This window comes from Apiospora aurea (genome assembly GCF_038362705.1).
Source record: "Apiospora aurea strain CBS 24483 chromosome Unknown utg000001l_segment0_segment0, whole genome shotgun sequence".
NCBI lineage: Eukaryota > Fungi > Ascomycota > Sordariomycetes > Amphisphaeriales > Apiosporaceae > Apiospora > Apiospora aurea.
The window spans coordinates 4,364,798-4,389,235 of NW_027117388.1; the positions used below are offsets into that span (position 1 = coordinate 4,364,798).

Sequence of the window (24,438 nt, forward strand, 5' to 3'; positions counted from 1 at the left end):
GTTGGCATGGTAACCCACGGCCGTGGCAGAGCGAGCTGCGTCTTGTCGCGCCGATCAACGGGTTAGCCTCGTCGACGATAGCAAGAGCAGCAAGCGCAAGCGGGCGGGAAGGTGCAGTAGCAACATGGAGCCAGATCTCAAACACGTCCGGACTTCGGATGGGCGGCTTTCCATATCGCGAGCAGGGTCGCATAGGGATGGGTTGATTTGACCTGGTCTGATCTGATAAAGGATGGGTACGGAACAGAGTCGGGAAACAAACATACCAGGCGACTGCAAGGTGGAGGGCGGCGGCGGCGGTGAGTCGCCAGAGAGAGCCATTTCAGATGGTACGGCACGAGCGTGGCTATGATGATTGATATTACAAGGGATGCTTTGGGGAAGAGGAAACTTTGGGCCGATCACTGCACGATGGGACGCTATATTATAGTAGGCCTTGTCCTCCCGGTGGTCGTGAGGGCTCCCACCGGTGGGCCAGGCTGCCGTCCTTGGTTTTGAGCAGGCTCGCTTGTTGGTGATGATGGCAGTGACGACGTGATGGGATTGGAATTACTATACTACTACGTAGGGCACGGCACAATGCAATAGCTCCGTTGGACGGACTACGATGGATGTCGGGGGAGGTAGAACCGTAGAGGGCGGCAGTTGCAAGTGCAGAGCTGCAGCCTGCAGGACGAATAGGCCGTTTCGAAGACGGGTAGGCACGCTTGCAGGCCCGATTGGTGACGACTCGGTTCGTTTCGATTCAAGTCGGTACAGTTGCGAGCCGCGTCAATCCTGTCGCACGGTGACACAGTCGGCAGCAGGATGGACAGACGATCGGCTCTTGGCGCTGTCTGAGCTCTTAAGCGCAGCACGCAGGCCTAGCGAACCCCAGATTCTTAAACAACGCCAAGCGGCCGACTGTCTCAGCCTCCGACCAGCCGCAGGACAAGAACGGTCTACAAGCACATTACATTACATTACATTACATTACATTACATTACATCATTAATTAGGAATGGTTGGTAACCGACCCCGTCTCCCTCCCCTCGTGGTCCTCTGGTGGCACCTGGGAAAGGGAAACCCTTCCTGCCTGACTACTGACGCACGAAAGGCGGCTAGGACCAGGTCGCACCGCACGGCACTGGCAACCCTGTTTCGGAGCTTAGGACATGGGCAATGAATGAATGCATAAATCCTTACTTCACTTAAGCTCATGGGGCCTCACGGGGCCTCACGGGGGCCTACAGGACGGGGCCTGCCCGATCTGCCAGTGGTAATGGATGTACTGAGACTTACCGTGTGTGTAGGCAGGTATGTAGCCCAACAATGGCCCAGTAATGACCCATGACCCCATAGCCAGGGCTCCCGCCAAGTGGAGAGGCTTGGTTTCATGCTCTCAAATACTCGCGCAGCCTCTGCAAGACGGACAACGTCGACCAAGGGCATGATCACGCGAGCAGATGCTACTTTGTCCTGTCCATGTACCAGCTTGGCACCTCCATTCTTCATGATACCTGGCCCTTCTCGACCCAAGAAGTGGCTAAATATAGCCCCCCCAGAGGAGGTATCAATCAATCAAGCAATCGGATCATCCTCACCACGTCGGCTGCGCTTGCCCAGGAACTGCATAAGATGCATCTGGTTTATCAGATCATCTGAAGCCCTCGCTTGGCTTCCGCGACAAGCAAGATTTTCGAGTGACAGAATACGCAGGAAGGGGGGTGTTCAGATCCGAAGCCGTGTTTCCACCAAACTCAGACGATTCCCAACCCTCCAAGTCTGCGACCCCCGTCCAGCCATCGTTGGGCCGTGGCTGGAGCTGCCTGGCCACATCGTCCATCGACTTTCGGCTCCAACCTGGTCCCAGAACGAGACATGGCGTGGGAGAGATTGAGAGGCTGAGAGGTCGACAGAGCCGATCCGTGGAGACGGCCGCCCCAGAGTTCTGCAGAGGGCTCTCCATCATTACCGCCTACCTCTCTGCCAGGCCCTAATGTCGATCCGTAACAGGCATCGGATTGCTTCATCGCCGTAGCTTTTAGGAGCCTCAAACGGACGGCATTCTTGGCGAGCCAAGTCCACCGCGCATCGTCCTTTCCTCTACTACACAGCCCTGGCACCCACTTCGGCTCGAATAACCTCAGCCCAATGTCCATGTGCTCAACTAATCCGAGGGGGTCTAGTATAATAAAGCTTAGGCATCGCCTTCTTGTTTCCCCCCGAGTCTTGGTATACTTTGTCCCCCATAATATATAGAAGGAGTGGTGTGTTTGCTCTTCTTTTTCTTCCCCTCATCTATTCCCTTCTCTTCTCCAGGACTTGACGTCCTTTTTTTTTGTATCATCCCTCCGTTTTATTCTTCTCTTCTCGTCTTCTTCTTTTTCCCTTCTTCTTCTTCTTCTCCTCCTCTTCCTCTTCGACTCTAGCCGCCGGACGGTTCTTTCCTTGCCCCTCCCCTTATCCCCTGTCCGTTTCGGACAACTCTGGGCGTTTCTTTTACAACGCCTGTGCGGACCAAAGTCGGAAGACATACGCGTCAAGATGGCCGAATCTATGGCGGACGTTAAGCCTCAATGCGGCAGTGACAAGGAGACCGGAGAATACGACTTTCCCTTGCACGTCATCGCTCTGTGTGAGTATGGTCCCGCCCGCCGTGTTGCGTGGAAAGCTCGAGCTAACGTATCTATCAAGTTCTGGTGCTGGCCTTCTCCATCTTTGGTGCTGGTTTCCCCGTCGCATGCAAGAAGCTCCCGTGGCTCAAGGTACCCGAGAAGATCTTCTTCTTCTGCAAGCACTTCGGAACAGGCGTTCTTATTGCGACGGCTTTTGTGCATCTTCTCCCCACGGCCTTTGGAAGTCTCACAGACCCATGCCTCCCCGATCTCTTCGTCAAAGACTACCCGCCGATGCCTGGTGTCATCATGATGGGCTCCATGTTCTGTCTCTTCGTCATCGAGATGTGGCTGAACGCCAAGATGGGTGGACATTCCCACGGAGGCGCCAAGGGCTTCGAGTCGCAACCTTCGGCGGCCGCGATGAACCAGATGGCCGGCATGCATACGCATGCGCATGCACATGCACACGAGGAAGCAGGATCGCCTCCCCGCCCCCCTCGATACGACCGCAACAGCTTCAGCAGCGACGAAGACGTCTCCTTCGAGAAGCGAGTGGCCCAGAAAATGTACGAAGAGAACGCCAGGGTCAACGGTCCCAACTCGGAGCTGGATCTCAACCCGAACTCGGAAATGCCGCCATGGTTTGTCGTCTTCTACGAACAATACGTGCGCCAGCGCCTGGAGATGATGAACATGATCAAGCAATCTGGCATTCCTTACCGCGAGGAGAAGCAGATGCCGGTCGTTACTGCGAGCTCCTTTGACGTCGAGGGCCAGGACGTTGACCCCATGGTTTATAAGAAAATGTCCATGAACATCACGCTGCTCGAAGGCGGTATCCTGTTCCACTCGGTGTTCGTCGGCATGACCGTTTCCATCACCATCGAGGGTTTCGTCATCCTCCTAGTTGCCATCCTGTTCCACCAGATGTTCGAAGGTCTCGGTCTCGGTTCCCGTATCGCGGCTGTGCCCTACCCCAAGGGAAGTCTCCGGCCATGGCTGCTTGTTGTCGCCTTTGGAACGACCGCCCCCATTGGACAAGCTATTGGTCTGGCCACCCGCGGCTCCTATGACCCGAACAGCGCCTTTGGTCTCATCATTGTCGGTGTATTTAATGCAATGTAAGTAGAACCTTCCACCGACACTAGCCCCGGTGTCCTTTCCTCCTCCTTGCTAACAACCCTTCAGCTCCTCGGGTTTGCTTATCTACGCCGCACTGGTAGACCTGCTCGCCGAGGACTTCTTGTCTGAAGAGGCTGAGAATCTCACCAAGAAAGAGAAGACGCAGGCATTCTGCTGTGTCTTGCTTGGAGGTCAGTCAACCAACCCCATCATATCCTGAAGGGACCCCCCACTAACATCTCGTAGCTGCTGGCATGTCCGTCGTCGGCGCCTTTGCTTAGGAAGCCAGCTCCCCCCTTCTATCTTCCTCTCGAGATTGCTCCCACCCCATCGAAGCTCAAGCAGTCCCGGGATTTCTTTCGGTGTATGGTGGCGCCTCGAGGCTGAGGCTCTATCAGAGCATTCCGCTCGCCACACGGCACACCCTTATCACGTTTGCGAGATCTCGTGCCTGACGCAAGATGTCATTTGCTCCATCGGTTGCTGTTGAGACAGCGGCAATGGAGTCAGTCGACTACAGCAATGGGGGAGAGATGGCCCGGCTTGCATGTTGAAGGAGCTCCTGGCATCCGGGTTCGAGGTCAAACACAGTCTCTACAGATACTCCCAATGATACTCAAGTGCCATTCGCCACTGGGGTTCCCCAGTGTGAAACCTGCATGGCGAAGGCCCTTGAGATGTTATCTATATCTATTATCACGCCCACGAGCGGAACCAGAAGGCATTGTATACTAGTGCGAATGTAGCCGCAGCCCTGGTTCATCCTGTACTTATAGACGCGCCGGCATTTTGAGAACCAAAGAGCGCTTGCCAGATACATACCAGAAAGAAGAAGAAGATCCTAGCAACGAGAAAGCAAATAAACATTCAAAAATTACAAGAAAAAAAAGAGAAGAAGAAACCCCCTGAAAACGAAAACGAAAACGAAAAATGCGATAGGCCAATGCAATGCAATGCAATGCAAATCCAACCCAGCCAGCCAGCTACGGTATTGGGTGCAGGTTGATGATGATCGACGTGATAAATGAAAACAACGGACCAAAATGTCAGCGGTGAAACATGGGATCATACGAGGTAGGTGGTAGTGATTAGTAAGGTAGGATGTCAGTATGTAATGGCAGCAAAGGGTCCTGCATTCGGTACCTACATAGATGTATTGCTGCAGCCTCAGCCCTATAAGATCTGCATTCCTAGGTTACATGAGGGGGACCCTGGATGAGGCCAGCAGGGGTCCGTCTGTCTCATTGACCCGGCCTTGGTTTCAAGAGCCGTGGCAGGATGCAGAGTTCCGATGCGGCCTGCTGCTACCCACGCCTTGTCCGTCCGATCTGCGCAACGTCCGCCGGGGAAAGGGGGCGGGGCCAATGGTACCAAGGCCGTTTCAAGACGCACTGAACCACGTACGTAATCATGCGGCGCCTTTCTTCTTATAACCGAGCCAAGCCGTCCGAGTGTGCTTCCGGTCTCTGCTGGATTTATGCAGGGCTGTCATGCCGTCATGCGCCATTGCATCTGTATCTCGTTGTTTTCCTTTGGCAGCCCCAGCCACCAGCCTCCGCGACGGGGCATTCGCTAAAGCCTGCCACCCCAATGACGGTATCGGCGTGGCGCGGGACGTCCACAGACATTCACAGTCCCGATTTCCAAGTGGGTGGGTTGTCGGTTCTGCAAGTAGAGGCACCCAGACAATCAGTGTCATGGCCCGCCGAGGCTTGCCTATGGATTGCTTGGGCCAAGACACCGTCTGAAGCGACCGTTTCTGGGCCGAGCAACAACCCACCAGGGAGCTGACTTGGCTGTCTGGAGTAAGTAATTTCAAAGATGTCCAAAGCCACTTTTGCTCGACGTCTAAAACTCGGTTGTGTTTGTCTTGTCGTCATGTCGATATATATACTATCTGTACTGTATAATACGACTTTGTGCCCAGTGGTATCTCGTAAGTTTTGGCAGGAAACGACCGATGAACCCCTCGAGAGGGCCAATCCCAGTCCTCGGCACGCTGGCTCTTGGGCAACCGCGTACCTCTCTATCATTACAGCTTGGCCTTTGCTGTGGCCAAACTTTGAACAACCAACGTCACATCCAAGCCCCCATGTAGATTGTTCAGAAAGCCTTACCCTGCAGCGGAGTGTCAGTGCCCACGGCCATCATGTTGCTTGGGCTGATCCCACATACCTTGTAGTTCTTGGGCGCCAAGATGACGTTGTAGTTCAACTCAATCTCAGCCTTGTCATCTCCCTGCAGAGGGGTGAAATCGACTACCAAGTCATCCTTCACGGCGAATACAGTGTCGGTTGCCAACCATTGGTCGTCCTTGGGGTATAGTTGGGTTGTGCAGCCCTTGTATTCAGGGTGTGTGACCTACGGACTCGTCAGCCATGTTGCCCGCAAGCGGAGCTAGGTTTATACCTCGCCCGGCAAGGCCTTCTCTTCCGACTTACCATGATGTGGATGTGGGCTGGGCGCATTGGGTGGCGGTCCATCATCTGCAGCAGCGTGTACGAGGGGCCGTCGGTGGGCAGAGAGTAGGCAGTCGGGTGGTAGCAGTAAAACCAGTACTTGCCGTTCTCGTCGGCCCTGAACTTGCCGCGCAGGTTGTTGGGGGACTGGTTGTCGGGGTCCTGGAAATCGTACTTTCCGTTGGAGGAAGCCTGCCAGATGTCAAACACGGCGCCCGGGATGGGCTTTCCGGTGACCAAGTCGCTAATGACACCGTGCATCAGGCACACCCTCCCGTTAGGAGCGGTGTTCTGAATGATGGTGCCGCCATTCTCGCGGAAGGGGGCGTTGGGTGACCAGAAGGGACCGAGGATGGCAGACGAGGTGGGATCCACGTCGCCCTCGGCAACAATCTTGTGTGCAATTTCGTCGACAAGACTGGCATGTGGTCAACTGGAATGGCCGGAGAGCGAGGACGGGGCGCAAAGGCAACTCACGTTTCGAGACCGAGGATATCCGAGACGCGGTGGGACTCGTTTCTCGTCTTCCCCGAGGCTTCATAGATGGCACCGACGGCGTTGACGAACTGGACACCGGCCATCCACTCATCGATGGACAGCTCGACCTCACGGGCAAAGTCATGAATGTGGCGAATCAAGGCACCGAGAACCACGCGATTCCTCTCGGTAGTCTTGGGGCCCATGGTGTCGAGGACATGTTGCGTGAAGGTGGGATCAAACCTGGACGGGTTGGGCTGCTGGGCCGCGTTGGACAGGCCGGTGGCAGCGTCGGAAGACATGATGGCAGTTATGGGCCGGGACGAGGAATGAGGGAGAGGACGACGACGAAGAGGTAGACGAGGGAGGAGGAGGAGGAGGGAGGAGGAGGAGGAGGAGGAGGAGGAGGAGGAGGAGGAGGAGGAGGAGGGAGAAGGAAGAATGGAGAGAGAGAGAGAGGGAGTTAGGATGGTCTAGGGTGGAAACAAAGGGGCTCGGGGTGAGCTTTATACAGGGAAGGAAGCAGTCGACGTCTCCATCCAGAGCTAAGCAGCCATCGGGCTTCCTGTCATCCGGGGTCGCTGAATGACTTGAGGATGCCACGGTAGGAGGTTCCGAGAGCAGACCCCGCCATCACATCACGGTGGACCGGCCTCATGTCGCGGCAGGCGAGGCCGCTGGGACTCTGGGACTCTGGGAGTGGCAGCGTGGCTCGGGCAAAGCATGGTCGCCCAGCTTCTAGAACCTAAGCGGCAGCGTCTCCAACTGGCACTGCAGGCTGCCCGACAAGAGCCCTGGAGGCAGGAGGCAGCTTAGCAGCGGCCTGGGATGGCCGGGTCAAAGATTGCCCTGAGTTGGGGATGCTGCAGCCAGGGAACCATGTGGCCAACAGAAAGGGTAAAGGGTGGGTAGCCCAAGAGGGATTTTGCGGGGTGCGCATATGGGAACGTGGAAGGTGCAATTGACCGATTGATTGATTGATTGATTGATTGACACCTGGACTGATTGATTCGATACCAGTATGTATGCGGTTGAACCTGAGTCTATGCCTGAGGTCGCTGCCAGATCAGCACTTGCTTCCTGACTCGGTGCATGTGGTGACAAAGTACAAAACATGCAATGCAAGTCTGTACACTCCGGTACACGCTGCAAATGGATGTGATTGGCGCGGGGCAGCAGCAGATTCCGGATGCCTATCGTGGGGGGAGGGGGGAGAAGCGATTACCCGGCAATTCGTGAATAAGATTCCGCTGCTAAGTCCCAAACTTCTTTCTGGCCGACCAATGATACCGAAGGGAATGACCATTTACCGCAACGGCGTGCCGAAGCCGCCCAGTGGTACATCTTTCTTCCCTGAATCGAATGAATCGATGGAATGGACTAGGCGGAGGCGGAGGGGTAAACCGTCTGGTGGGAACTGCACGTCCGTTCATCAATCAATTGACACCAACATGCAACCAGTCTGCCAGTGGAGATGCATGACAACAGACAGCGCCAAACCTGCCAGTATACAAGTACCTCAACCATGACCCCATGATGGCCATGGTCATGAAGCCTCAGGCGCGCTCCAGCTCAGGAACTTGATGCATGTGCTCCCTTTCGGTGCTGCCTCGCTCCTACGACGACGACGACGACCACTAAGCCTGCCGGCCCTTCAGCAGTACGCCGCCAAAATGCCTATCCATCACTTGATGGTCGGCACCTGGACGCCGCCCGGCGCCATCTTCACCATTGCTTTCGACGACGACAAGCTGACATGCGAACTGGTCAAGCGAACAGGCATCCCCCACGACGAGCCCATCTCATGGATGGCCTTCGATGTAAGCTCCCGCTTCTTGCCGCGCCTACCTCGGTCCAGCTGACGCCCCATCCAATGTGCAGCACCGGAAAAAGAACATATACGGCGCCGCCATGAAGAAGTGGTCGAGCTTTGCCGTCAAGAGCCCGACCGAGATTGTGCACGAGGCCTCCCACCCCATGCTCCACGACCGTACGTCCACCCTTCCAACCCAGCCCGTGCAGCTGTGTACGGCCATTGCACCCAGGGGCTGACTCCCCCGACCTTCCATCCAGCCCAAGCCGCTTCGGCAGAGACCAACACGCGTGCCATTTTCCTCCTCGCCGCCAAGAAGCCGCCCTATGCCGTCTACTGCAACCCCTTCTACAAGCACGCCGGGCACGGCTCCGTCTTCGCGACGACGCCGAGCGGCGCCCTAGCCGAGAACCTGCAGAACTACGAGTACCAGCCCGACACGGGCATCCACGGCATGGTCTTCGACCCGACCGAGACCTGGCTGTACTCGGCCGACCTCAAGGCCAACAAGCTGTGGGTGCACCGCAAGGACGGAGACGGCCAGCTGACGCTCGTGGGGTCAATCGATGCGCCCGCGCCCGGGGACCACCCGCGCTGGGTGGCCATGCACCCGACGGGCCAGTACCTGTACGCGCTGATGGAGGCGGGCAATCGGCTGTGCGAGTACGTCATCGACCCGCACTCGCACATGCCCGTCTACACGCACCACGCCTACCCGCTGATCCCGCCTGGCATCCCCAACCACGACACCATGTACCGCAGCGACGTGTGCACCCTGACGCGCTCCGGCCGCTATCTGTTCGCCACCTCGCGCGCCAACAGCTTCGACCTGCAGGGCTACATTGCCGCCTTTCGCCTGCGCGACTGTGGCTCCATCGAGGAGCAGCTCTGCCTCAACCCAACCCCAACAAGCGGCGGGCACAGCAACGCTGTCTCTCCTTGCAATTGGAGCGACGAGTGGCTTGCCATTACCGACGACCAAGAAGGCTGGCTGGAAATCTACCGGTGGAAGGACGAGTTTCTCGGCCGCGTCGCCAGAGTGAGAGTTCCTGAACCTGGCTTTGGTATGAATGCCATCTGGTATGACTAGATGGCCAGGCTGAAAAAATGGCTTTGTATGATCCAGATGCGCTCCGAATGCCTATGCCTTATGGCATTAGTTGTTTCCCGCCATGAGAAGGAGATCCCCCTATTCCCACCAGGCACACACATGCCATAATTGGACGAACAATATGTAGCTATTATCAAAATATACTCGAATCATTGGGCCTGGCTATCGATAAGATGTTGCCACGACTTTTGTAGCGAAGCATTAATGTTGTAAAATACAGACGCAAAGAAAGCAGCAATGTTTACATTGGTAACATGGCTAGTAGGCGGAGAGCCTATTTCCCACCCTTCTTCTTCCTCCGCTTATTCTTTTTCTTCCCTTCACCTCCAGAAGGATGAGAGGCTTCGGCATTCGAAACGCCTTCGGCGTGTGCACCACTTGCTGCAGGGCCCTCCGCGTCCTCCTCCGAGGCCTGGGACCTACTATGAGTGGGACTCTCTACAATAAGTATCTCGCCCTCGTCGCCCGAGGCCGTAGCTTCAAGAACGACCTTTCGTATTCCGCCGGCCTCAACAACGTTCTCCGTGATGCTGCCGCTGCGAACATTGCCCCGCCGAAGCGCCCGCCTGTCTGCCAGTAAAGATCCAATACTACTGTTCGAAGCTACCGTTGGCGAGCTGTCATCGTCCTGCTGGGAATCCTTCGTCTGTGCGCCCCTCTCGGGTTGTTCGGCAGGGTCTTGGTCGACAACGATGGTAGGTCCTCCTGTTCTTTGGGGTGCTGCCGGGGATGTACCGTACGTTTGCTGCAATGCCTGGACAGCATCCTTAGAGGTAATCACAGGCTTAAGCAGGCTTGTACGCTCGTTGGTACCATCGCCGTTTGGAATGAAGTGTTCGGAAGCATTCTCTGTCGCAACCGACCCGGTTCGGGTCTGCCCGCCGGTCCCGGGCTTGATCTTGACAGCGGACACTTTGGTAGACCTTGGGTTTGATGCCGGATTAGAGGGACCGAGGTGCTTGAAATGGTCTCTCATCTCTTCGAAATTGGCCTTGATCGGGACGGTGGTTCGAGAGATCTGGCCGTCATGACCAGCAGAGCTTCTACGCATTAGTAAGGTCGTCTTGGGACTACTTGACAGTGCCGCAGTATCAGTCTTTCCGCCAAAGGATGTTCGCTTGTTCGGAGGCGGTCGGTTGTTTTCATCCTCCAGATCAATCAGGCTGCCGTCCTTGACTCCAACATCCTTGTTAAGAAGGTCCTTGCGTTGGACGCGAGCCTTGGGGGCCGGGTGCGTCCGGCGAATAGCTCTGTGGACGTCGACGTAGACGTCCGATTCATCAATGATTTCCCTGAACCTTGTTAGCATTGACCTGTCGATAAAGCGGTTCGGATGCCTGATACGCACTCTCCAATCAATTCTTCGATGACGTCTTCCAGCGTAACAACCCCGAGAGAGCCATGGTCCTCACCTGGGTACTCGGAAATCAGAACCATATGTGATTTGCCTTCCTGAAAGAAGTTGATGATATCGAGGCAGCTAGTCTCCGGGCGGGTCTCGGGGAGTGTAGCGAGCGCAAAGTCTCTAACACGTTTGCCGTCTTCAGGATCATAGGTGATGAGGATCTTGACCAGAAGCATCCCCACGAAATTGTTCGGGTTACCAGTCTGGTGGATCGGAATACGGGAGTAGCCGGCGTCAAGGATCTGGTCGATGGTCTTTTCATCGAGAACAGTGTCTTCGGACATGGTGTAAACATCATCCATGGGTGTCATGACTTCTTCCACTGGCTTGCGCTTGAGGTCCAGCACAGCGCTGATGATAGTGACTTCATCCTGATTCAGGCGCTCGCTAACATCGCCTAAGGATTTATGCAATGTCACCAATGTCTTGAGACCACTCTTCTTGTATACAGTGCCGTGGTCCTCTCCAAGGAGCCAGTCGAGGAGCTTCGCGGTAGGCCAGGCGACGGGTGCCATTGCATACATGAGCGCCAGCACAGGCCCGGACATGTATCCACCGATTTGTAGGCCATATCGGACGCAAACTGACTGAGGGAGGATCTCGCCGAATATCACTATCAGCACTGTACTGCCGATGACTGCAGCGACGCCACCACCGAAGCACCTATCGAGCACGACCGGCAAAGTTTCGTTCACAATGACGTTGGACAAGAGTAGTGTTACAAGGACCCAATGTTTTCCCTTGTTCAAGAGATCGTGGACGCGCTTGGCGTTCTTACGCTGAGGCTCTTCGGGATCTCTGGATATGACCTGCAGATATATTCCGTCCTGACCCATCAAGGCGATTGTGAGGCCGGCAAAGGCGCCCCCAGCAACACCAAGATCATGGAGATAGCAAAGAGAACCCATAGCGCGCCACCCTCTGCCTCGGGCTCTTCGTCGTGAAGGTCTCTGGCGTGTATGCTGTTCATTGGGGCCGCTGTCACCGCCGAGATGGACAGCATGGCAACCTTGGCGGCGCCAAGGAAGACTGGACGGATGATGCGGCGCACATTGGCGTTGTCGTGTGTTTGGCGCATGGTTGGGTGTTTTGATGGTAGCGGCGGGAACCGTCGAGTTTTAACCCCTTCTCGAATCGTAAACGGCGACGGGCAGTTTATCGTCCTGAATATGGGCTGTATATGTAACACAGGGGACGAGTCGTCTCGAAATAGTTCGTCCGTTCGCGCAGGGACTTCAACCTGGGGAGAAACCTAAGGACCGCTAGATCCGGCTGGGTGCCTGAACAGACTCAAGCTGTCAAGCAACAGCAAGCATGCCTGGCGAGACCAGATTGTGTCCGTGGTTATGAATTTCCCGAGGTTGCCTTTTCTCTCTTTACCGTCGGGGTAATACGCGTCGCAAGGATTACAGTGTGAGATCGGATGAGGATCCGAGTATGGCGCTGGGCAGGATGTGGCGGCAGCCAATGATGGAATTGAATTGGCCGATGAGAGGAGACGGGAGCTGACTGGAATATATGGAAATCACTCTCCCTGCGTGACGCGGGACTTGGATCGAGAAGGAAACAAAAAGCTTTGGCGGGTTTTTTTTCTCTTGCCTGGCCCTCTGGGTCTTCAGGTGGGGAAGGCAGCTGCCTATGTATGTAGGAACATACATTAGGAGGTATGCATGCAACATTGGAAGGCCAGGCTTTCCTAACCTTACGCAGCTGCTAAGGAAGTCACAACGCTAATACGTACCTGGAGGAAGGCCTTATCACTATGACGATGTAAGACCCGACGGAACGAGAGATGCTTACGAAGAAGCCGTTAGATTCGGGCTCGTGCTTGGCTTGTGAGTTCATTGGTCAGGTTTGGCCTTGGTATTGCATTTCACATGCGGGCTGCCGCATTGCCACTACAGCACATATATGTAGGCATGGAGGTATGTACATTACATACCACGTCTCTGGCGACTTGCCACGGTCTGTTCTGGTTGTTATGTTGCTCATACGGGAGCATGCACCGTCCAGCTACCATTGCCCTGGTGCAAACGGTCAGGTGCGGCTCTCTCGTGGCCTTCAAGGTGGCTATCAACTGAGAAACCGAGAAATCGAAAAAAAAAAAAACCCTATCAAGCCGTGAGTCATGACGCCGTGTTCTTCAAGACACCCGGCAGCATCGCGCATTGGCATCTGATGCGAACCGCGCAGTGGATGCACGCGCCCCTTCGCTCAATTGTACCATAGTACTAGCGTAGATACATACATCATGAGAGCTGCTGCACTGGGGCGGGTCCGGTTCCCGCAGCGAGCCCGTGCCCCACCAGTCCACTGACGCTAAAGCCTGCCGCCGATTCACCACAACCAGCAGTCGTCCTGCAATGCATTTACATCTACGACTGACATGCTTATCCCGTCCCGGATCACCGCACACAGTTGTTTTTGACGGTTGAGCCGTCTATCATAGCGTTGCCCAATCCGGGAGGCCGTCAACGGTTCCACTCCACCATCTGCCATGGCGAAAGACTCCAAGGCAACCCCCAAGAATTGGCCCCCAACTCTGTCCTATCTCATAAAGCCCTCTTACGCAGCCCATGTGACCAAGGAGCAACTCGACGCTCTCAGGACGCGCGGGCCAGACCTGGCATCCGAGATCCCTCTCTCACTCCCCAAGGGGCCGTCTGCCTTGGTCAAAATCACGGCCATCACGCAACCATCTCACCCTGCCCACGGACAAGCCGGGCTCTGCGCCACCCGTAACCTAGCACCCGGCTCTCTCATCATCCCGTATTTCGGTGTTGTGCACAGTGATTCGGCTCTGCCACAGCACAAGCTGGAACACGAAAAATCCGACTATGATCTCCGAATCGACCGTGATGCCCAGTTGGCCGTAGACGCTGCCAAGGCCGGCAATGAGGCCCGGTTCGTCAATGACTATCGAGGAATCCGTGACAGGCCCAACGCCGAATTCCGCGAGTGCTGGGATCTAAGGTTCAAGGAGAAGTCCATGGCTGTTTTTGTCCTTCCGGCCGGCAAGAACGCCGCAAGAAAGGGCGAGGGTGGGATTACTAAAGGTAAGTACAGAGAATATCCTCAGGGCCATTCCTGTCTGTCCCCTCCCACCTGCCTTCCCCTCCCACCATGTCTTCGTGTAGTCGTTTGATAACGCGCCCACACATGTCGATATACACATTGGTCGAGTGTCTCGTTGACCAGGATAACACGTGGTTTGAGGAAATATGCTTCAAGATACTTATATCATCGGGTCTTCCTTGATTGACAGTTCTTCTTATGTAGGCGAGGAAATATGTGTAAGCTATGGCAAAGGCTTTTGGGGCAACAGGAAGGACGGAGACGGGGCAGCAGCAGGCGACGTAGCCCAGTAACCACGAAGCGGTCTCCTGCTAAACTATACCAGACACGCCATGTCCATATTCAGATTGATATCGTGTCTCGCTAGGCAACTTCTCTCCCTTGGACTGGCAATGCAATGCAGCCTTGCCGCCAGGTAGGTTCGTTTTATAGATGATGAAGCACTATGGAGTGGCACCTAAGCTTTGCTTGGGCTTAGTCTATATATTCTACGGTGTGGCCCTATACAGGTTACCTACATCACTTGCTAGTTGGGAGGAGTTGGATGGTGGACGTGTAACTGCCGATTAATCAGAAGTTCAACATCGTTGTCATGGCTGGTGTGTATGCCTGTGGCCAGCTGTCAAGATAAGTGGGACGGGAGCTAAATATCTACATCCATGTACATACATTGACCAATTGTAGGTACCTCTTTGGGGCAATCAATTGATTGGTGATTGCAGGACGGACCCCACCAGCCTGCCTGTCTACTACCTTTTACCTTGGCTGCTCTTGAACAGTCAGCTTGATCTCGCAAAATCTTCTCCCGTCTCCCGAGAAGAGAAAAAAAAGCCGGGCGTAACGTGAGAATCAATCAGAACGGGCTGTATCACCACCGGAGGTGGCTGTTCCCTAGAGAAAAAAAGGTAGTCATCGGCTGTACAGGTTCTTCCTCTTCCGTCTCTCGTCCGGACAATCACCAATACGTTTTTCCTGTTCCATCCCCATATTATCGGAGCTGCTCGATTGAATCCCTAACCTTCAAGGTGCGTTTAACAATGAATTCGTTGCTTCCCATTGCAAAATTCTCCAATCCCCCCAATTCTGGCGTCGCAACCATGGCAGCCTGCAAGAACAACCACTTCTCGCGATGCCAGCGCGCTGTCGCAGCTGGATCGCGTGCGATGAGCTTGGGATAGCTAGCTCCATTGCACGCGCTCGCGACTTGGTGTGAGCCTGTCGCGCCCAAGGCATTGGACATCCTGTACATACCTTTAGAGCAGCCTGTAATTATTCCTGAAGCGTCCGAGGCGCAGACAAGGCTATCGCGACCAAACTACGGACTGAACATGAGCACGGAACTTTTAATAACAATATCGGTTTAACTGCAGAACAGCGAGGCACACTTTGCATGGTGGACAATTGGCAACTGCCTTGATGAACTGGCCACCCAGCAAGCAACTCCCTCCCGTGCACTTTGTCTCGTCAGCCTGCTACCGCGTCTGCTCAAGGCTGCCAACGCATTGAAGGACGGCCCCAACCTGCAGCCCACCCTCCGCCGCCGACGACGGGACTACCCAAGATGGAGAAACAGGAGTCCGAGGTGGAAGTTGCTGAAGGGCAGGATGTCGTTATGCAGTCATACCCGTCCCCCACTGCCGATGGTCAAGACAATGGCCCTTTTTATAGTACGAACCCGCGTCCGGACGAGCAGCACGAGCTCGGCCAACTCGAACAGCCAGCGGAAGGGCAGAACCAACTTGACGAGCCTTCTACCCCACGGCAGCAGATTCGACATGCCATAACGAGTGCCGAAGAACTCCAGTTAGCTGCCCAATTGAGCCAGGGCATCGCTCATGGAATTCCTATGATGGTCCCCGGCGAGGATCCTAGCCTACAACAGATGGTTGACCACCAGACTTTGGATCAACATGAGCAGGGTCTACAGCAACACGAAGACCCCCTAAATGATGAAGTCCTTGATCAAGAACCCATGCGCCAGGACTCCATCCACCAAGAACACCTGCATGCAGAGCACATATCCGATGAACATATGCCCCACGATCACCTAACTCAAGAACATATGACTCAAGAGCATATGCCCCAGGACCATCTGCCTCAAGACCATCTGCCGCAAGAGCATTTGCCCCAGGATCAGCTGCCCCAGGAACACATGCCCCAAGATCATCTACCTCAAGACCACATCGCCCAAGACCATATGCATCAAGAACATATCCATCAGGACCACATGCACCCAGAGCATCTGCAGCAGGAGCATCTGCAGCAGGAGCATCTGCAGCAGGAGCATCTGCAACATGAGCATCTGCAGCAGGAACATCTGCAGCAGGAACACATGCACCAACAGCAACATGATCCACTTTCAAATCACGACCAGGCCCTGGCCCACGGTTTACAGCAAGACCACCAGTCTGATGCCGACCAACTTCTACACCAGCATGGCCAACAGGGACATCAGCAACAGGCGCAACCACAGTATCTGCCCAACCAGCCACAGAGCCAACATCCGACGCACTTGCAACCTAGCGCCTCTATGGAAAATTTACCGCCGCACTTTCATCTCCCGGACAGTACGCCTCCCAGGAAACGGTCCAAAGTGTCGCGAGCTTGCGATGAGTGTCGCCGCAAAAAGGTCAAGTGCGACTCTACTTCAGAATCAGGCGAGGAACCTTGTTCTAATTGCCGGCGGTCCAATATTCGTTGCATGTTCAGCCGAATACCCCAGAAGCGCGGGCCTAGCAAGGGATATATCAAGGAGTTGGCTGACCGGATCAACCATATTGAGGGCAAGCTTAACAGCGAAGGCAATCATGGGGATGCCACGCTCAGTGAACTACTTGTTTCGGCGAGAAGGGAGTCATCGGACATATTTCCAGGGGGTGCTGCCCAATCGGATGAGGCCACACGTAAACGACCCTATTCTAGCATATCGGGAGCAGAATTTGGCACACTGGCCACTTCCCGCCAACCGACTTGGAGCACAGAGCCTAGACCCATTCAACCATATGGCACCCCTTCTGAACGCACCCGACCGAGCTATTCGGCCAATGGACTGGCGCCGACTCCTATAGCCTCCAAGACTGAGGGTGACGGACCGCCACATCCATCTAACGTGCTAGATGGTATGATTGATCTTAATGGCATTGCCTCGGGTCGCGAGGTCGACGAAGGCACTTACAATGGGTAGGTCATTGTCAGAACGTGCCGAGGAGCCATATCGCTAACTTTCTTTCCAGATATCTCGAGGTTATTCATCCGTCATTCCCATTACTCTCCACATCCAAGGACCGGCTGGAGGCACAACTCGCCCAGTGTCCGTCCACTCTTCGAGACGCGTTCATCGAAGCGCTCCATGGTGCCATGCAGACTTTTCCGTCTTTCACGGGCCCTTACGCCAGCGGTGACATGGTGAATGCAACCCGTATGATTACCGAGTGGGAAGTTGACGTGTCGAAGCGTCCCTACGTAACAAACCTAGTCCACCTTGAGACCCTCATCTTGATTGCTATTGCTACCGACAACTACGGCCCCGGCTCTCTCAGGGGGAGCATGGCGGCGCTGCGAAAGCATCCATTCTCGGCCGGGCGGTTGGCCTGGCATATTCTATGCGCCTGCATGTTTCCCAGGTAGATCAAGGCCAGGACCTGGACCAAGACTCAGACGAGAATATTGCAGTACGTGCTTGGTGGACTTTAGTTTCACTCGATAGGTGGAACGCCATCAGCACCGCTAGCCCCCTGCTTATTCCGAATGACAGCGTGGTCATTCTTCCACGGCTAAATTCACTTCTGGGAGACAATGGCTATCATCTGGTACGGCTATCTAATATCCTGGGGCACTTTGCTCCCGTGGCATTGGCACCACCGAAGGCCATGACGCATGAGTCTGGGGCAGCCCCTCTTCTCAGCTCGTTCTTCAACCTATCCATGGAATTATTCCGAGAAGTCCTCCCTGCCACGATTACACCCGCTTCTTACCCAATACTGCACATGGTGTACTGGCACTGCAGGCTGCTGGCGTATCTATTTCAGACCAATGCCAAGTCGAGTGATATCCTCTGGCCGTGCAAGGAGTCTGTGGCTCTGCTCACCGCCAACGCGCAGCTCATCACGCCTCTGAACTACCACTTCTTTTCCCTGACGACGTTGACGCTTCTGGAGCTGAAAAAGGTTGAGGCGGTCCAGGAAGAAGCGACGGAATACCTGAAAGAGCTTCACAATTGCAACTTGGCTCCATCCACCTGGGACGAAACGATCCGAGCTCGCATCGCGGAGCACATCGAAACCACCCCTCCGCAATCGTCCTCTATGGAAGCCACCGCAAGCCAGAGCCTACAGCATCTTGCAGATCTCGCTACCGCCACGGAGCTGGATGCCATCAAGGCCGACAAAGACGCGCCGGAACCATCTGTTTCGCTCCGAACCAGCGATAACTACGAGGATGTTGGCTTCGATCCACGGTCCATCACTCGTGGCGGCTATCTCAACGTACTTGCAGCAGAGCCTCGGCCGCCTACTGCTCGTTAGGACATGCCCGAGTTGTCTTAATAGCATAGTGAGCCTGGCTTTTCGCCGTACACGGCGCAGCTTCGTGGGTTTTACCGTGACTGCCGACCATTGATTGATGGAGCTGCCGAAGTCGACCACTGTACTATATCTCCATTTAACATTCTCTCCTCATTTCTCGGTTAGCCTGTCACATGGTATATATCTTGTCAGTGCCTCGATGATAGGCGTGTAATTGTAATATCGCGAAGGGGGTCGGATGTGGTTGCGGCACACAGAATAAGGAGGGGCCTGGGAGCCCTTGGGTGCTGGCTCGGGACTTTCCTTTGTCGTGTGGCACGTCGGGCGGGCCAACCAGAAAGACGTCAGGACAGAAAAGGATCGGGATGATGGCCTCGGGACAGGCAGTCTCATGCAGGGCGATGCAGCTTTGGTTGATAGCAGCGCTTGGGTTGTCTGCGGAACTCTGTGGCCATTGCTGGCTGGCACGTCCCGGCTTAATCTTGGACGATAATGTAGGATAGCAAAGGAACAGCGAAGTGCATGGAGGCGCTTGGCCGCAACGGCATAAGCAGAGAGAGCCTTTTGTACTGATAAGGATACGGTACCATGGATACCGCAAGCCATGTATTACTGCAGTCAATCTCACTCAGCCGGCGACTGTGCTAGGTGTTCCAGAGTCGACTGACATGGCTTTGCTACATAGACGTTCAGCATGCACGGTCGGCTCCGAGACGAAGGGGCCGTGTCTATTCCGCTGTATTGAAGGTATGGCCGCCGTCCGGCCACGATTCGGATGGAGAGCTGGCATGGGTGGCCGAGAACCACAATTGCAATACGAGGAAATCGACAGAGTCGTTATTCTGTTCTGGCGAAGTCGCCCACTCAGCGTAGCTCGGCTAGCCGTCTGCCACTAGGCCGACCGACTATAGCCTCTTAGCTCGGGGCTCCTTTTTATCAGTGGGCACGCAAGGCAGGTCAAGGCACCTCTTATGTATGTAAATACATGCGTATCGGGACTCTGCTGAGACTTATGGAGATTGTATCGAATGACTAAGGGCGGCTAGCAGGCTAGGGATGTTACCTAATGGCAGCCACTCTGGGATAAGAGTGAGCGCTGGGTGGTGCCGCGATCCGAAAGAACGGAAAGTCGAGCAGGACTTGTGGGTAAGCAGGGCAGTAGCAGGGCAGTAGCAGGGCAGTAGCAGGGCCATCTCGCTCCCTCGACCTGCCAAACCCGGGCGTGCAATTTGGGAAGAAATGGGCATTCCCAACGGCGGGTCGCTCGGCCACCCAAACAGCCAAAAGAATTTGCCAAGTCCGGGGTGTCACACTCAACCTGTCAACGTCCAGTCGAACAGCCAGCACTGCCACACAGCCCGGGCAGACACGAATTACCCGTTGACGGCAAGATGCGAGCAGATGGGGTTGATTTCTATTCTTGTCCAGAGACATTCCTCGGGGTCTCGGGGGCGGATGACTCAACCCAGCCACGTCGGCCAGCTGGGGAGAGGTAGGCACTGCTGGCAGGTCAGATGGAAACGTTCCATTAGCGCCGCGTGCGTGCTATGTCCGAATTGGTTGCCGACCTAATAACCTTAGGTACCTACATATGTAGTTGCTCGGGTGCAGGATGAATTATGTTGGTAAGGGCGGGTAGCAGTCAGCGGCATGAAATGGGTGGCCAAGCCGCTGGGCGACTTGTTTCAACCCCTTTCTGCTTTCTGCGCAAGAGGAACGATAGAGCGCGCGCGCTCCGTAACGCCGAGCCCAAGATGGAAGCGAGACCCCTGCAGGTCGAGCTGGGCGGTAGTAGTACAAGTACCACCACGACAGGCCGAGGTAGTTGAGAGGTGGGTGGGTGGTAGGTACATGACAGACTTGCATTTGCATAAAGCCAGCAGCAAGCCAAGCATAACTGCCCAGGGCGGGCAGGCGGGCGTCGGTCGTTCAACGTGTGACCAGATCGACAGTCTGTGTTCCTAGCTGGTTCTCCAGCTGGTCCTCTAGCCTGGCCGCTCTTCCCCAGCAACGCCTCTAGTGCGGCTGCTAACTGCTACCACGTACTAAAACTAGCCGGTCGCTGAGCGATCGCCCATTCTGTTTAGAGTTATTTTCTTCCTCGCGATGATCTTTGCTCCCAATCGCGCTGCTGCCAGCTTGTGCTGGTGTTGGTGTTGGTGTTGGTGCCCGTGCCCGTGCCTGCGCCCGTGCTTGTGTGCGCGCAACCACGAGGGGAGGGATTTTCTGTCTGTCCCGCCCACCTATGTAGTAGTAGTATTGCCTTTTGCGGTGCGCGCGCCCATGGCAAGGGGGTTTTGGCGAAATGAGATGAGCAGTCCAGTTCCCACCGCTCTCTATTCGCCGCCGCCGTGAGCGACCAAACGGGGGCCCCAGCCATACGCGGTAGAGAGGAAATAAAGGGCGAGGATGACTGCAGGCAGCAAATGATGAAGAGAAAAAGAAAGAGACCAAGAAAAAAGGAACATGCTTACATCCATCCAATCCAATCCAATTGGACCAAAGGGAGAAAAAGAAAAGACGAGGGGGGCCAAGAGGCAACACCAAGATCAAACATGAGGCAGGGGTCGTATAATTGAATGCTGGGGGTGCGGCTGCGGCCTACATATTGGAGGATGGATGCATGTACATCCAATGTCGCGTCGCGCTCTACGACATAACATGAGAGGCACAGCACAGCAGTGGAAGTCATCATCATTAGTCAATGTACCCAGATCGTATCGGTCTGATGATGGCCTCGGATGGTTGCCCCAAAGGGCCAGCACCAAGGGCCAAGCAAGGGCTTATTGTTTGGACCGTGGGCATCGCAATCTCGTGTTGTCCGGTTGGCGGTGGGTTTCTTCCATTTGGGTCGGCATCGTGAGCGACGAGGGCCGCCGTGGCTTCCATGCTCTTTTCTTTCCTGTCCACCACCACACCGCCCGCTGCCCGCCATGACACAACACAAGCACCATGGCCCGACACGATGCATTCATGATTGAAAGTACGATGGGTTTGGTCTGGACGATGTCGATACACGTAGATAGCTGGGGCGCTACCGTATTCCATGCCGGTCATGATATGTCAGGTACGATCAAAAGGAAGGAATGGATCAATGGGTGGGTGGGCTTTCTTTCTGGAACTTCTTTTTTTTTTTTCTTCTTCTTTCTTTCTTTCTCTTGCCCGACCGCGGCACGAGTTCACGAGCTCAGGAGTTTACGAGCTCCAGCCAGAAGCTCAGGAGCTCCCACGAAGAAGACGATTGCCTATTTTGGGAAAGAGGGGTCCTGCGATGCGATACGGGCGGCGCAGAAGAACGCCCCTGCTTCTTTTGGTCTTTTGGTCCTTTTTGGTCGGATGCGGTTACTCGCAGGGCCTCCGTCACCGATTTTGAGCTGCTAGCGTGCTTTCTGCCTGCCCGCTAGAGCCGCTAGCAGCCTGCCAGCCCGAACCAGTCTAGCCGTTCTAGCCAGTCCAGCCAGTCACTGACTGATGGGCTCGGGGGTGGGCCCGAAAGGGAAAGACAGCGCCACTATTCTAGAGCGTCGGGTCGCTGCTGACTTGTGCTGACCACTGACCACTGACCACTGTCCATTGACCACTGTCCACTGTGCCTGTACCTGTCAGGGACCCAGCGTCCCAGCGTCCCAGCGACCCAGACACTCAGGGACCATTGAACTTGAAGTCTGCCAAGGGTACCTACTCAGGTACCTACCTACCTGTCCAGCCCAGTCTATCGTCAACATCGCCTCCGGTTCGTCTGCTGATTCGCCAGCTGCCCCAGGGCCTGGGGCCCAACCTCCAGCAGAACTCGAGTAAACACCCCCCTGCATGCCTCCTGTGTCTTTCTGGCCAATCCTGGCCATCCATCCATCCTGGACCCTCCTCGCCCCCCTGACCCTGACACTCTCCGACCCTGACTGAGCTGGGGCTGGTAGCCTGCGCTGGGCTGATTATGGACGGGGGGGGGTTGTAAAACCGAACCGGCCCAGGGATCCTCATCTGACGCTTTACGAGTAGGAGGACCAGCGCAGGCCGGCTGGCATTGGCCGCCGCGAGCACAGCAAGCTGCAAGTCGCAGCATGGCATGGCATGGCATGGCATGGCATGGCATGGCCTGGCCTGGCATAACCGTCCCGATCTACTAATAAAACCTCCCATCCCTCCCGTCCACCCATCCCGAGTCGCTCCTTCATTCCCAGCCCAGGCAGAGAGTCTTCTTTATATTCACTCCCACCCACATTCGCTCACCAGCACAGCTCCAACCACATTCCTGTCGTTGCCCTTTTTGGTTGTCGTCCTTCGCTAGAACAACAAGCTTCGTCACCTACTCCTAGAGCTTTCTACCCTACCCTATACACCTCTTGTAATAACCTAGAAACCCTCACCTCCGCCGCCATGCTCACCCGCGTCTTCAAGGCCACCGCCGTGGCCCTGGCCGCCTCCGGCCTCGTCTCTGCTCAGACTCACACCGACTGCAACCCCATGAAGAAGAGTAAGCACGCCGACCCCGACCTCCCGTGAACCTGCTCGAGCTTGGCCCGCTAACTCGCACCCCATAGCCTGCCCTGATGACGCCGCGCTCGCTAAGACCCTGTCTATCGACTTCACCAAGGGCAAGAGCGACTTCTTCACCGAGGCCGTTGGCACCAAGATCACCTACGACGGCGAGGGCGCCAAGTTCGTCATCAACAAGGACAAGGAGGCCCCCACCGTCACCAGCCAGAAGTACATCTTCTTCGGAAAGGTCGAGGTCGAGATGAAGGCCGCCCCCGGCGCCGGCATCGTCAGCAGTCTCGTCCTCCAGTCGGACAACCTGGACGAGATCGACTACGAGTGGGTCGGCAACGACGACACCCAGGTCCAGACCAACTACTTCGGAAAGGGCGATGACAGCACCTTCGACCGTGGCAAGTTCCACAGCGTCAACCAGCCCGCCGCCGAGTTCCACAAGTACAGCATCGAGTACACGGCCGAGAAGGTCACCTGGGCCGTCGACGGCAACACCGTTCGCGTCCTGAACTACCAGGACGCCAAGGGCGGCTCGCGCTTCCCCCAGACCCCCATGCAGATCAAGCTCGGCACCTGGGTCGCCGGCGGTCCCGACTCCCCCGAGGGCACCAAGCAGTGGGCTGGTGGCGCCACCGACTTCAACCAGGCTCCCTTCACCTGCGTCTACAAGAGCATCACCATCCAGGACTACAGCAATGGCGTCAAGGGCGCCACCGCCTACAAGTGGAACAAGGACAGCGACGGCAGCTACCAGAGCATCAAGGTCCTGACCACTCCCGATGACAACGTCGGCGCCACCAGCTCCGCTCCCGCCTCTTCCACCACCTCGGCTCCCAAGTCGGATGCCAGCAGCAAGGCCGGTAGCAAGACCACCCTGGAGAGCGTCACCCAGAGCAGCACTTCTGCCATCACCCAAGCCACCAGCGGCCCCAAGAACAACGCGACCGAGTCTGACTCCAACCCTAGCAGCGGTTCCGGCAGCTCGACCTCATCGGCCTCTTCGGGTGCCCAGACGAGCCAGGTTCCCACTAGCGGTGCCATCCAGAGCCTCGCCAACCTGGCCCTGCTGGCCTCGTCTCTGCTCATCCTTCTGTAAAGAGAGAACGATCATATGTTATTTACGCGACATTGAAGGCCACGGCGCATTCATGATTTTAGGGATACGCACAAGCGAACCGCAGTCTTTCACTTCTCGACAATCCTTTTACACCCCGACCCCTTTTCCTCCCTTTGGAAACCCCACGTGTATCTTTGGGGGAGGGCTCCATGGTCGGTCTTGACATCGTATAAGAGCACTTCTAATGGTGGTTCGCACAAGTGGTACAAACCCGGCAGCATAGGCGGCATGGGGAAGATTTGGGG

At 55.7% G+C, this 24,438-nt stretch overlaps 7 protein-coding genes across 7 annotated transcripts; 5 read left to right on the forward strand and 2 right to left on the reverse strand.

The window, feature by feature from the left end:
* Positions 1-2,526: 2,526 nt before the first annotated feature.
* On the forward strand, positions 2,527-4,003 carry PG986_001360 (ZIP Zinc transporter; the record flags this gene model as incomplete). Its single annotated transcript, XM_066837582.1, has 4 exons — positions 2,527-2,617; positions 2,677-3,721; positions 3,789-3,913; positions 3,969-4,003. The coding sequence occupies 4 exons, from the start codon at positions 2,527-2,529 to the stop codon at positions 4,001-4,003; spliced, it is 1,296 nt and encodes a 431-aa protein (XP_066706475.1).
* A 1,822-nt stretch (positions 4,004-5,825) lies between these two features.
* Positions 5,826-6,960, reverse strand: PG986_001361 (catechol 1-2-dioxygenase; the record flags this gene model as incomplete). Its single annotated transcript, XM_066837583.1, has 4 exons — positions 5,826-5,840; positions 5,898-6,083; positions 6,164-6,599; positions 6,659-6,960. The coding sequence occupies 4 exons, from the start codon at positions 6,958-6,960 to the stop codon at positions 5,826-5,828; spliced, it is 939 nt and encodes a 312-aa protein (XP_066706476.1).
* Positions 6,961-8,331: 1,371 nt separating this feature from the next.
* Positions 8,332-9,561, forward strand: PG986_001362 (carboxy-cis-cis-muconate cyclase; the record flags this gene model as incomplete). Its single annotated transcript, XM_066837584.1, has 3 exons — positions 8,332-8,478; positions 8,540-8,648; positions 8,732-9,561. The coding sequence occupies 3 exons, from the start codon at positions 8,332-8,334 to the stop codon at positions 9,559-9,561; spliced, it is 1,086 nt and encodes a 361-aa protein (XP_066706477.1).
* A 295-nt stretch (positions 9,562-9,856) lies between these two features.
* On the reverse strand, positions 9,857-12,065 carry PG986_001363 (uncharacterized protein; the record flags this gene model as incomplete). The annotated part of the gene is made up of 3 exons (XM_066837585.1): positions 9,857-10,874; positions 10,931-11,796; positions 11,865-12,065. The coding sequence occupies 3 exons, from the start codon at positions 12,063-12,065 to the stop codon at positions 9,857-9,859; spliced, it is 2,085 nt and encodes a 694-aa protein (XP_066706478.1).
* Positions 12,066-13,484: 1,419 nt separating this feature from the next.
* Positions 13,485-14,355, forward strand: PG986_001364 (uncharacterized protein; the record flags this gene model as incomplete). The annotated part of the gene is made up of 2 exons (XM_066837586.1): positions 13,485-14,043; positions 14,267-14,355. The coding sequence occupies 2 exons, from the start codon at positions 13,485-13,487 to the stop codon at positions 14,353-14,355; spliced, it is 648 nt and encodes a 215-aa protein (XP_066706479.1).
* A 1,268-nt stretch (positions 14,356-15,623) lies between these two features.
* On the forward strand, positions 15,624-18,585 carry PG986_001365 (uncharacterized protein; the record flags this gene model as incomplete). Its single annotated transcript, XM_066837587.1, has 3 exons — positions 15,624-17,242; positions 17,296-17,685; positions 17,769-18,585. The coding sequence occupies 3 exons, from the start codon at positions 15,624-15,626 to the stop codon at positions 18,583-18,585; spliced, it is 2,826 nt and encodes a 941-aa protein (XP_066706480.1).
* Positions 18,586-22,962: 4,377 nt separating this feature from the next.
* PG986_001366 (ice nucleation protein) lies at positions 22,963-24,172 on the forward strand (the record flags this gene model as incomplete). The annotated part of the gene is made up of 2 exons (XM_066837588.1): positions 22,963-23,059; positions 23,127-24,172. 2 exons carry the CDS (start codon positions 22,963-22,965, stop codon positions 24,170-24,172), a joined length of 1,143 nt encoding a protein of 380 aa, XP_066706481.1.
* Between the last annotated feature and the right edge of the window lie 266 nt (positions 24,173-24,438).